At 38.7% G+C, this 13384-nt stretch overlaps 1 protein-coding gene across 2 annotated transcripts in view; it reads left to right on the top strand.

Annotated features, from left to right (window-relative positions):
• Window positions 1-13384, top strand: part of ldlrad4b (low density lipoprotein receptor class A domain containing 4b) — a 56637-nt gene that overhangs the window by 35040 nt on the left and 8213 nt on the right. The window contains exon 1 of one of the 2 annotated variants that reach the window (XM_077215365.1): window positions 5199-5484. The exons of the other annotated variant lie outside the window; for it this stretch is intronic. Within the exon in view, the coding sequence (XP_077071480.1) occupies window positions 5415-5484 (70 nt within the window). The 5' untranslated portion in view covers window positions 5199-5414. Of the gene's footprint in view, window positions 1-5198; window positions 5485-13384 lie in introns of those variants that run through there. 2 annotated transcript variants of the gene reach the window in all.

The raw sequence follows: 13384 nt of genomic DNA, 5'->3' as shown, positions 1-13384 counted from the left end.
GTGTGTGTATGAATGAATTACAGTTTTACTCCCATACTTGTGTACATGCGTACTTCACAGTTTCATAAGAGCAATGAGCAATGGAGGCTGAAAATTCAGCTTTGCCATCACAGGAATAAATTGCATCTTAAAATATATTCAAAGAGAAATCGGTTGTTTTATATTGTAACAGTATTTCACAATTTTATTCTATTTGTGATCAAATAAATGCAGCCTTGGTGAACATCATACTTTAATTAGAAAAGCTTTAATTTAGCAGTTTATGAGAGAAGCAGTGAATGTGCATGTTATAGTTTCTGTTTTTCTGGGTCAGAGCTTTGAGGTTTTGGGTCAGCTGAGCTTGAGTCAGATGTGCCACTTTCTCTCTCTGGTGACCTACGTGCAGGAGGTGTGTCTGCTGTCTCAGCCTTGTTTCTAGTTTTTAGGGATCTGTGGGTGGTGATTGGTTGGAGCTTGAACATGTGACTCAAGGGAGTGGAGTGAAAATATGAGGGCCCTGATGTAAACATCACTTTCTTTAAATGGGAAGGTTTTAAACTCTTTTGGGATAGGAGAGATGTGGAGGTGATAGTTTCAGCTTTGAGTTAGAAACTACTCAACTCTGTGCCTTGAAAGATATAAAATGAAGACTTTGGATGATCATAATCATTGTTTCCTTTTACTCTACTCTGTTTATGCTCTGAGGCAAAATGCTGATGATTACTATTATTTTTAAATTAACTATTTAATAAAGGTAAATTTGAGCTTGACCCCATTTAGTGGTGGATTAGAGGCTATAAAATATCTTCATTTGTGTTTCGAAGATGAACAAAAGTCTTATGGGTTTGAGTAATTGATGACAGAATTTTCATCTTTCAACTAACCCTATATATGTGTCTCTGGATCACTTTTTTTTATGTCGTCACTTTAAAACGTCACACTAAATAATTGAATTAATACAAGGCAGAGAAGTAAAATCAGTTAATCACAAGAGTGTTTGCTTCAGTCTGCATTGAGAGCTAAAAATCACTTTATTCATAAAACTAAAGATAACAGGGATTTTTCAGCTCATGGTCTGCTCTTAGGACTTAGGCCCAGATCTGTTTCATTTTAGAAGCTCTGAGTTTTAAAACGGGAAATTAATGGAATAGTTTCCTCAAAAATGCAAATTGTCATTATTTATTAGAGGTGCATATTTAATTAAAATAAAACCAAAATCGCGATATGGCTTAGTGCGATCATCAATTCGCAAAGGGTGAGATTTAAGTACATGAATATGTGCGCCGTGTGTTTTAGAGGGAAGTGCAGCACTGTGTTCTTTTACACGCAAGAAGCTCATCCGCTGTTTTCAGTGACAAATTCACAAGTTTGGGTCTTGGGTCTCACCTTTTATAAGGTGCATTTTAGAATGTAACGTGTCAACAATCTTCTCAAACTTGTAATGAGAAGCGCATATAAACAAAGCGTTGTAAACAAAAGAGAACTTAGCAAAAAAAAAAAAAACATCCGTTCACTTTCTTACAAATGTGTCAGTTGTGTTTATAATAATATTACCATGTCCCCGTTGTTGAATCTTTTTATGTTCAATTTGGGAAATTTAAGCCGTTATTCATTGAAAATCTTGCTCGACAGAGATGGTCACCATTCACTTTTATTGCAAAGAAATGAGCAGCTAAGACAGTATTGTATAAATATGTCCTTTCCTGCTCCACGGATACAAAAAGAAAGTCACAGGGGTTTAGAAAGACATGACGATGAGTAAATGATGGCACAATTTTCATTTTTGATGTGAGAACTATCCCTTTAAATATTTTAAGCTACATCAGCAACCTGAATTTCTCTTGTGAAAACACAGGCCTTCATCACATTTATAGTGTTGTTTGTATGTGGTGGGTTTTTGTATTTTAATTGCTTGTAAAATTCCCCAACAGTGGCACATCAAACCCCAGGTTAGTTTCTCCTGTTCGTAAACACACGGAGATGTCAACCGGACATATGGAGTGCTGTTATTATTTAATGAGGTTTTTATAGTATTTTGCAACGACTGGGAGTCGGAACTGACAGCCTGCTGGGTAGTGGCCCACTTCGAGAAACGCACGGATATTTGTCACTGAGATCTTCCACTTTGATGACTGTTTGCGTTCGCTGTGTCTGCATTACCGAGGAGATGATGTGTCATAAAGGGGGTCCGAGAGCACGCAGGTGTTGTCCGCGAGGCCGTATGGCAGCGTCCAGGGAAGGAAGCACTGCCATGTGGCTCATTAGCAAAATGCTAATTATGTTGTCAGCATCATTAAGAGTCATAACAGCAGCCATTTTGGGAGTTGCGGTGCCTGCTGTTCTTCCTGTTGTGCCCCTGTGAGTGTGCGCCAGTGCAGGAGGCTGGCATTAAACCTAGACATTACCTCACTCCTGGGCAGACGACCCATTACGATGCTCAGCAGGCTGCAGGAGAGAGGTGAAAAAAAACTCAATACCTGATGATTATACACACACACACACACACACTGCAGTGCATCACATCTGCAGGCGGCCCATCTTGGCTTTGCAGATAGCAATCCCCAGTCATAAACTCACTCGCACAAGCAGACAATTTCCCCTTCCTCCTGTCTCACACACCACGTCCTGCAGGGATTTGTGCGAATATCTCAGAACGCAGGTTGCAGATGGAAGTGTCTCAGAGATGGCTGCCATTTTTATTCTTGCAGTTATATTACAGGTTGTAACTGGATTGTTTTTACATGTCTGCATCTCGCTGTTTCTCAGGACTTTCCCTCTGTTGACAGAAGGGGTTGCACAATTTTATAACTGCCACATAGACATGGGATGGTTTATGGAAGAAGAAGAAAAGAAACCTGTCATCAAGTGAGGCTCACGGTGTAATTTAGTTCTCGCAGTAATCTGTAAAACAGCACTGGCATTTTGACTATCCAGTCATCAGCTATTTGTTGAGCATCTTGTATGATCTTGTAATGTTTCCTTTTGTTATGAGGTAAACTACAGGATTTTTGTACCTGTTGAGGTTTTTCCTAGCTAGTCATCAGTCCTGGCTCAGAGTGTTTGTGTCTCTATTATTAGCATAGCTATTTCAAGCATCTATTAACATTAACAAATGAAACACTTTTTTTTCCAGGCTGATGTTTGTTTTTCAGTTGAGTGATGTTTGTTTTGTGGTTGAAAACATAGACCAGTGGTCTTCAACAGGGGACCTGTGGTGATACTGCATGGGGGCTAATGGAATTTTCTTTTTTTAAATAACAAAACAAATTTTTAATTAATATACATTTTTTTAAAAAGCATATTAGTAAAGTAAAAATATATGTATTAGTTAATACATAGTTAATTTTAACCAAAGCTAAATTTAAGATGCTGAAGCTAATATGCTAAAGGTATACTATGTAATTTTGGCGCTCTAGCGTCTGTAAACAAATATGCATGTGTCTTGCAGAAGAGCATTGAGGCCGGAGCAGAGCTGCTTTCCACTTTTTATATATAGGAGTCACACAGTACTGGGATACTCTGCAGCGGTTGTCGTCCCACCTGGTCTAAAATAGTCTGAATATAAACTCTTATTATAGGCTTCCCTAGTGATTCAGGATAAGATAAAACCGCGTTTTGGAAGATGGATTCAATTTCATAATATACAAAATTACACAATTTCAAAATTTTGTAAATGTACATAGTTGCGTAGTATATCTTTAAAATAAAACATTAATATAATCCAGGCTCACTCAATTTTAGACAAAGAGTCTGCTGAATGATTAAATGCAATATGTAACGGGTCCCTGATCTATCTCTCTATCCACCAAGGGAGTCTTTTACCTGAAAATGTTTAATACCCCTGCCGTATAGAGACATTTTAAAATGGATAAGTTGAGACACTAGATGGCACTGTTTATCAGACAGCAACAAAACCCATATAGTTTCATTTTAATTTTAATTTATTTCATCTCATAGTCATTTTGATCAGTTTTTCAGTTAGCATTTAATTGAAATGTTCTTTATTTGGATTGTTTAATGATTATATTGTCTGGTAGTTTACGTGGTGGCTGGCAGGTCTCTCTTACCTCAAATCCAGCTCCGGTAGCATTATCATGCTGAGAGAATCCACCTCATTGCCCCAGAGACTTCCTCTTCAGACAGCCATTCAAATTCAGACTTGACCCCTAAACCCCCCACTCTGTCTGTCCCCCATGTCTGCTTTAACAGGGGAGGGGAGGGGGGGGGGGGGGGGGTGTCTGTCTGCATACGTGTGTCAGGATCGACTCGACTTCCAGACTAGACCTCAGACAAATAAATGTCATTTTATTCCCCTGAGAACCCCTGAGGGCTGAGTTGCTAACTAGGGGGGTGAGCTTTTACAAGTTAAAATTACATTTCGACAAAAAAGTGAAATATGGTTATATTTTTTGCACAAATATTTTCTTTTTTAGTTTTATTTTTTTAAACTGAAATGCTTTTTCTGTTTATCTGCATGGGTGTGATATCCTGATATTTATATATTTTATATACTGATATAATGAAGTGCATTAAATATAACAGTTTTGTTTTCAGTTGTCCTATTATTTATTTTTATATTTAAAATTATATTAACTATATATATATATATATATATATATATATATATATATATATATATATATATATATGTATGTGTGTATATATATATATATTATATATATACCTGTGTGTGAGTGTGAGTGTGAGTGTGTGTGTGTGTGTGTGTGTGTGTGTGTGTGTGTGTGTGTGTGTGTGTGTGTGTGTGTGTGTGTGTGTGTGTGTGTGTGTTAAAAACAAATCTATTTATTTATTTATTTATTTTTGACATTTCTCCAAACTACAGACTATATAGCATGTCTTCATTTAAGCCCAGTGTGGATTTGGGTGAATTGCCTTTCCCCACAATAAAAGCCCATATAGCTGCCAGGTTATTTATAGACAGACTGCGGGGCCTGTAGTTGGACGGAGGGGGGCTGTAGTTCTGGACACATGTGCTCTGTGTCGCCAGACAGCGGGGTCACCCCAAGGTCAGCCCCCTACAATGCTTGCCTTGACTGCTTGTGTCTGGCATTAATGGGGAGGTGTAACACTAGACACTGCGCTCGACCACGTCCCACCCCCCACCCCCTGCCGGTCACCGATAGACCAGCCGTGTGTGCGAGTAGAGTGTGGGGGGGTGCAGGAGGGGGTGGAGAGGAGCACCGTCGGCTTCATCTCACAAACACTCTGATTTTTGTGTTCAACCGGAGGGGTCATAGAGAGCGGACGAGTTCAGTTTACTAAGTCAGAGCGAAGTGAAGCGGTTACCCGAGAGCATGTAGTGAAAAAAAACAGCATGTCAAGGCTGTTGCCGAGGGCTTTCAGTCTCAGCACGAGCTGTTGGACGAGCACACACCGGCTGGCTCGTGCACCGGTTGAAGTCTCCCGCGTACTCCATGCGAAACCTCACCGCACCGGATGGCTCCAACGTCACATGCGGATCCCAACTCCAGGGAATGGAGATTTGTGAGTGTTTTACTTTTTTTCTTCATTGCTAATAATGTCAGACTTCATTGGGTTTTATCGTCTGTACGTTTGACTCAAGCTAGAGCGTGCAGTTTAACTTTGAGTGTGTTTTATGTAATTTCGCCTGCAGTCTTGTCTGGCTGTCAGCTCTTATCAGCTGCTTCACGCACGTTACGTTTCCGTGAATGTCTGATCTCGGCTCTCCACCGTCTCTGCAATCTGTCTCTGAATGCGTCTGGTACGTAAACCCAGCAGACAGTGTTTTAACTCGGGTCTGGGGCAAATGTCTTCTGCCTTCCGGACTTTATAAACAAAGAGCCCGTGAGTAGACTGTCTAGGGGTTGCGACAACTTGTGAGCAAATATTTGTGGATAGATGGAGACATTTGATTATACTGAGAGCTTATTTATGACATATATTTCTTGGTAATTGAATAGTTAAGTTCCATTTTTCTGGCGTTGCCAATCTCATTTCATTTGAACTATGAAAGTAGAAAGTAGAAAGTATTAGGAATACAAATTGTCATCTTTAACTCATTGTAAGAGAAATACTGAACCTTATTTGGTGGTAACACTGTTACTTTAAGCTTTGTTAAAATTCTTGAAATGTGATGATGTTAACCACAGATTTTGTCCAGCAATTGAAGTCATTGTTACTTTTGTAAAATCATATTTCAAGCAATATTCAGAAAGGATTATTTGAATTGATCAAAAGTAAAGGCATTTATAATGTTACATAAGATTTATTATTATTAAAATAAATGCAGTTCTTTTGTATTCGTCAAAAAGTCCTGAAAAAAGAATCACAGTTTCCACGAAAATATTAAGCAGCACAACTGTTTTCAACTTTGATAATAATAAGAAATGTTTATTGACTACCAATTCTGTGTATCAAAAAAAAAATCTGAAGGATCATGTGACACTGAAGACTGGAGTAATGATGCTGAAATGTCAACCTTGCCATCACAGGAATAACTTGCATTTTAGAATATATTAAAATAAAAAACAGTAATTTTACATTTTTATAATTTTTCACAATATTACTGTTTTTAAATAAATCCGGCCTTGGTAAGAGACTTTAAAAAAAAAAACTCACTAACCCCAAACTTTTGTACCTTGGTCATTTTACTAGTACATTTTATACTTGTTTACCAGTGAAACCTTCTTAAACGGGAATTTCTAGGCTACAAAAGCATGTTTGGATCTAGAATTTGATATTAAATTAAGATTTGGTTGATGCATTATGTAATATAATTAGTATTTCTCTCCATCTGTGTCTGAAGCATTGCTGTCTGTCTAGATCTGTTCTCTGTTTTGTGTTCTGATGTTTGCTTTGTGCAGTTTGCTGCTCTGGCTGGCCTTCCAGTAACGGCTCTGTGAAACACAGACTCTTTCTCTGTTCTTGGAGTGAAAAGTTCATATTCAGTCTGGATCATAAATTATGAATTTAGTCCTGGGGAATTCCCACACAGTAGGTAGAAAAGGCCTTTCAATAGTTTTTCCTGCCTCTCACAGAGACTCTTCACATATGGTACAGAATGCGTTTCCGCTAAATATGAACATACGGTTTTGAACTATCCTTTGAAACTTTCAGCATTTTGAATACTTCACAAACATCTAAATGCACCTTAAAACATACCAAAACATGCAGCTCTGAAGGAAAAGTAATGTATTGAACAAAATGGCCCTCAGAAATTGAGCCAAACAGATTGTCTATTGGAAAAGCAGGCTCTCTTGCAGTCATGGCTTCACAGTGAGCTCGGCACACTGAAAGCTGGGCCGGGTTAAGCAGCCCCGAGGTGCCACTATGAATTATTGATAAAGGCCAGAGTGCTTTTGGCATTACCCAGGATGATCCGGATGCCCACGCACAATGCCCTGGTTTAACAAGAGGGGCCTCTGCTTCAGTTCAACTCAAATTTTAGCCGATAATCGGTTCCACTAATATTTTCGATGTAATCAGATCTTTAATGTTGTGTCTACCTATATTGGTAATTAGTATTTTTTTATAAATATATATTAGTTCTATTATGTATTATTTAATAAGTAATTAATGTTATTTAATTGTGGACAATTGTTTTAGATTGTCCATTACTTTAGTTATCATCTAGCACTTACCTAAAGGGATAGTGCTAGATTGCAATGAAGATTTAATTCTTGAAGGCCCCGTTCACAGACAGGGCTTATATTTAAGCTCAAGTTCAATTATGGCATTTAAGATTATTTTATAATCTTGCCTTAGAAAACACATTACTTGTGTGAATCTTGAAACCAAACAATGGCACTGAAATGTTTTAAGATATGTCAGTGCAGGTTGCTTTCAGTTAAGACCGTTCAAAATATGCATTTTAGTCTGAGACTTAAGCCTTGTCTGTGAAACTGGGGTTAAGTGTTAGTGCACTATTTCTTCAATAGCGCTTTGCTAAAACGGGTCTCACATCAACAATTTAACTTTCTCATCTACTATTCATCTAAAAGTTAATGGCTGTCTATATTTTTAGTTTTATTTTATTTTTGTGATGGTTAAATTACATTTATATTGAGATTGCCATTACTCCAGTCTTCAGTGTCACATGTCCCTTCAGAAATCATTGTAATATGCTGATTTGGTGCTGAAGAAACATTTCTTATCAACATTGAAAACAGTTGTGAAGCTTAACATTTTTGTTGAAACCGTGATATATTTTTTCAGGATTCTTTGATGAATAGAACGTTCAAAAGAACCTCAGTACAGTAGTGCTTACAGTAAAATAGATTTTGTCCGCACACGTCTTTGTAACAGACATTGCTCCAAGCAAGACCCAAACCTGTAACCCTACTGCATGTCAACTGCATGTTCTGCTTGAAGCTTTTAAAAGCAGCAGTGCAGCTGGTGCAGGATCCAGCCTCAGGGAGTGACTCATTAGCCACGACAGCCAGAGTTAACCACAAAACGATCTGTTCTTCGTTAGAAATCCATACTTTGTTCTTCTTAGCGTTAAACAGGGACCACCCATGAAGGACGAAGGTTTAATAAGGCGAAGGGTGGGGCTAACAACAACAACACGGCTTTGAGGAATAAAGAACTGACTTTCTTCCTTCCTTCATCCCTCTTTCCATCTCTCCCTTTCTATTTCTCCTCTCGCTGAACCCGCTCTTTGGAAATGTCACCGGTGAACTCTGTCCCGCCTGAACTCTAATGTTCTCAGATGCAGTAGTGTGATTCTCACAACTGAAGCTCTTCCTGCAAGTTCATCAGGCGGTCATGAAGGAATGTTTTAGAAAGCAAGGAGCTTTTTTTTCCCCCTTCCAACAGATCTTTCAGAAACCCCCTTTATAGCTAAGTATGCCCTAAGGCAGACTGTTCCGCTTTTTGCACCTTTTTAAACGAAAGAAAGACAAAAAAAAAAAAAACGTGTCAGGCAAGGTTTTTATAATCCTGGTCATGGTTGTTAAAGTTTGTGGGCTGATGTTTAGACCACAACATGCGTGTTTAGTTTGCCACACCTTTAGCTGTCATCTCGTTTGGTCAAATCCACCCTTAACCGTCGAGTCCAAAATAAGTCCTGGTTATATGTGGATCGGGCAAACTGTGATTATAATTGCTGAATCTGTAATTATACATTGTGACAAGAAGAGGCTCAAAATGTTTCCAAAGCCGAAATATGTGCATTTCACCGAGAAGTCATCCCTCCCCCTTCGACGTCTGCACTCTTTTAAATAATCTTGTTATTGACGGTGAAAGCTCCCGTGTTGCATCGCTGCGGAGACCAGGCTGCGTTGGCGAACGTGGCTGTGGCACCTGGTTCAGATTGTCTGTGCTGTTTGTTTGATGGCTCCTCTGCATGGCTGGGCTGGATGCCCACTCTCCTGGTGCCCAGCAGGGTGCCAGTCTGCCAGCTTGTTTTGTGTTGTTCGCTCGCTGTCCCTGCATGCCTCTGGCCTTTCATTTCAGCACACAGACAACCTGTGTGATCGCTCCTTTACAAAACGCCCTCAGACAGGTTTGTCAGACCTTTTTGGAAATTTTCCACTAGAGCACCAAAAGGCGAATACATCCATAAAATAAAAAATGGCGCATATGAAAAGCCACATTATATCAGAGTCCAGGCAAAGAGTCCTCCATATGAAAGATGCATGGATCTCTGTCAAGTAGTAAACAGTCATAACGCTTACTGCCGTCTCGCTGCTGATGCTCTCAATTGCCTGTCAAAACACTTGGATGTTATGTAGGAGTGTCCTGACCGCGATAGACACGCTGACAAACAAGATCACTCTACTTGTCAATTTAATCCATCTCTTCAAACATCCTCTGCAGTGGAGATGTTGCCTTAGGTTTTGGTTTGTCTTGTGAAAATGATGTATTTCCTGTTGTAAAATAAGCTGTCTAGCCCGCAGGTAGTCAGTTCTGGCTCTGTTACAATAGGTCCCAATGATTGAATAACCATCCAACTGGCTGATTTGTGATATGCACTACCATTCTAAATCTTATCGACCCCAAACTTTTGAATGTTTTTTTAAAAGCAGCCTCTTATGCTCATCAAGGCTGCATTTATTTGATCAATATTTACAGTAAATATTGTGAAATATACAGTAAATCTGTTATGCTGTATGTATGTAGCACAGTAAAACCTTGGACAAGTTGCACCGTTTAAAGCACTGCCGAGATGGATTCAAATGGATCTTTACACTCCTTTTGTGTGTGTGTGTGTGTGTGTGTGTGTGTGTGTGTGTGTGTGTGTGTGTGTGTGTGTGTGTGTGTGTGTGTGTGTGTGTGTGTGTGTGTGTGTGTGTGTGTGTGTGTGTGTGTGTGTGTTTTGTATAGTTGAGTTTAGTTTGTTGTTGAGTAGTGACACACTTATATGGTTGTGTCCTGTACACAGCGGGCAGGGTTTGACCTCAGGTAAGCACACCTGTTCCTGTTATCCGGCACTAGCTTGGCATGATGCAGCGTCTGGTGCGCTGTGCCCATCTCCCAAACCGTCTGGAGGATCCGTGTGTGTGTGTGTGGCACTTGGTGTTATGTGTGACGGTGTTAATTATTTAGGATTAGTGTGTGTTTGTAGCATGAAGCATCTAGACCGATCTGGCTACACCAGGAGGTCATTGAAACACACACACACACCTCTGAATGTTAGATTAGTAGGGAGTTCAGGTTAACATGAGTATTGTCACAAACACACACACATCTGCTGCAAACCTAGAGTATTACATGACATTTGTGCAGTTCACTACTGTGAACAATAAATGCAAGCTCTTCAAGTTGGGAATTGTGTTTTCTCTTTAATGCACCACTGCTATTAAATTTGCTTGTCAATATTTGTTGGACAAATTAAGCACCTGACCCTTCCCTGGTTCTCATTACATAGTGAGTTGAGTGAGCAATCATTTTTGCGTAAAAGTATAAATAAGCCAATAATTAGAATCAATGGATATGTTTGATTATATTCTTGTTTCTACTTATTCAGTCTATGTGTTTCTTTACTTTCAGGTCTACTTATCAAATTTGGTGTGTCCCGATAGCACTCTCATTTAAACATGGTTTCATATCTAAAGTAACACACTGCTTGCATAAATGCTTTTTACATTTATTAATTATAAAGTGAGCAACATGTAACTTGACAAGTATTTGATAGTTAGACAGCCTGAAACAAAGGAAAATAAATGTGCACCCAAATTAAATCTAAAATGCTACGTTCACACTGCAAGCCTTAATCATCAATTCCGATTTACTGCTCAGATCATATTTTTTTGTATAGCTGTCCACATTGGCAAATTAGTGTTGTCAAAAAAGCAGAAAGAAAACAATAACCCATTCATTTTTATATATAAACCCAAGTTGCAGCTGAACTCAGTGAATGTATATCAGATGTGATGAAATGTATTTGCATTTTGTTTTGATTTCACTGAATCAATATCCAGCTGTTGAAAAATGATAGGCTGGAGCACAACCATTCACAGCCACTGATTATAACCCACATAAATATAATGAAAACTTCTGCTTGACAATTGGAGATGTTTCTATCTCTGCATTAGACCCATCCTTGTCATAAGCTATTTCATAAAGTAGTCAGGACAGGAAGTAATGACACCTACGGACGTGACCTCCATCTACTCCACTGAATATGTCACCTTCAAGACACACTTTGCTTCTCTCCATCTACAAATCTCTATTCTCTGCATCTGTCTCGCACACACACAGTCCCCCCCCCCCCCCCCCACCCCCCTTCTCCTCGTCACCCACACACTCTCTCTCTCTCACTCTCGTCTGGTCTAGCGCTTTCTGTCTGCTCTGCCTGGTGACAGAACGGCCTGATGGATTTTGATCCTCTCTCTGTGGTCTGCAGAGAGAAACTCATTCTGTGTATGGCTAATCAGCAGTCTGTGATACCCAGACCCACTCTCATTTGTTCACGCTTTCGTTCTGTCTCACTGTGATTGGCATAAGAGGTCAGTGTTAAATAGGACAGAGAGTGTGTCTGTGGGAGATTTGGACAGGACATATTAACAATCAAAGGACAGCTCCTTACACTGTCCGGGTGGGATTCGGTTTTAAATGTTTTGCGTTACAATTATTAGACCATTTAATGAATTGATTCAGGCTGGATTTGGATCTTTTATTTTATTTTTTTACTTAGACTGGAGTGTCTTATCTGGATTTGGGTGTTATAGAATTTACATTCTGTGGCAGGTTTATCTAGCTGGTTTAAGCTGGTCATTACCTGATGTAAGCGGGTCATTATTTGGTTAACAAGCTACCATGTTCCAAAAACCGGCTTAATCACCAATAGCTGGCATGTTGCTGGTCCAAAAATGTCTACTGATAGCTTAGACCAGCTAGAAACCAACTCTCATGTTCCAAAAGCTCTTAGCTTAAGCTGTATTATTTAGCAGGGCAAGCAATCGAAAGGCATTTATAAGAGTGGAATCTAGAGTGTATGTTGTCAGTTTTTAAAATAATTAATTATAATGTGATATATTACTGTTTATTTAAAAAAAAGTCAGTAAATCTGGGTGTTACTTGCTCATGTTAAACTCGCTACCACAATGCTAGGGATTGTTAACGGGGTGTTGCTATGCAGTTTCTCAGTGTTTTTTAGTTTTTTTTACATTGTTTGCTAAGGTGTTCTAGGTGGTTTAAAGGGTATTGCTTCTATTTATTTCATTTGTTTATTCATATTTAAATTTATTCAGAAGATCTGGATGGTTCTTGCCCATGCTAATTCGGCACAGCTATGCTATGGTGGTTGTCAGGGTGTTGCTATGAAGTTTGTAAGGCGTTTTTAAATGGTTTGTACATTGCTGTGTCTTGCTAAGGTGTTCTAATGGTTTCAACAACATTGATAGGTAGTTGCTAGGGTATGTTAGGCGGTTGCTAGGGTGTTCCGGTGTGTAGTTTTTAAGAGTTGCATGAGTCGAACCCTGTAAAACTGATCTGCACATCTTAAGTGAGCACTGTGATGTCTAGATGTCTTAAATCCAACTGAGAAAATGCTTTGTATTTTAAAAATGTAATTTTCATTTATTTTTTATCAGTAATTATTTTATTTGTAATATTTTTATTTAATTGTTTGTTTATAGTTTGTTACAATAATTATGATATTTGTTTTCATCAAGATAATAAAACATTTATTTGAATATGTTTTAATGATTTCAGTCTGTACTTCTGTGAGAGCAAAATAATCTGACCTTTTGTAGAAACAAGTTCACAGGGTCAATGTCACAAATATGCTCATTTAATTAGTAACCTAGAATTACTGCAGAAGTTTTTATTACATTTTATCATTTAATTTTGACTCTCAAATCCCCACTGTACATTTAAAAAGACTTCCCCTTTTTGCCTGTGTTTTTGATCTAAAGTCAGAGGAACAGCTCAGCATTCATGGGCTAGTTTGAAGCCTGCTGTGATTTTGTGTTGTATT

This window comes from Siphateles boraxobius, unplaced genomic scaffold, assembly GCF_051911475.1.
Source record: "Siphateles boraxobius isolate OS27281-9 unplaced genomic scaffold, OSU_SipBor_1 12, whole genome shotgun sequence".
NCBI classification, from domain to species: Eukaryota; Metazoa; Chordata; class Actinopteri; order Cypriniformes; family Leuciscidae; genus Siphateles; species Siphateles boraxobius.
This window is presented reverse-complemented; position numbering and strand designations above follow the sequence as displayed.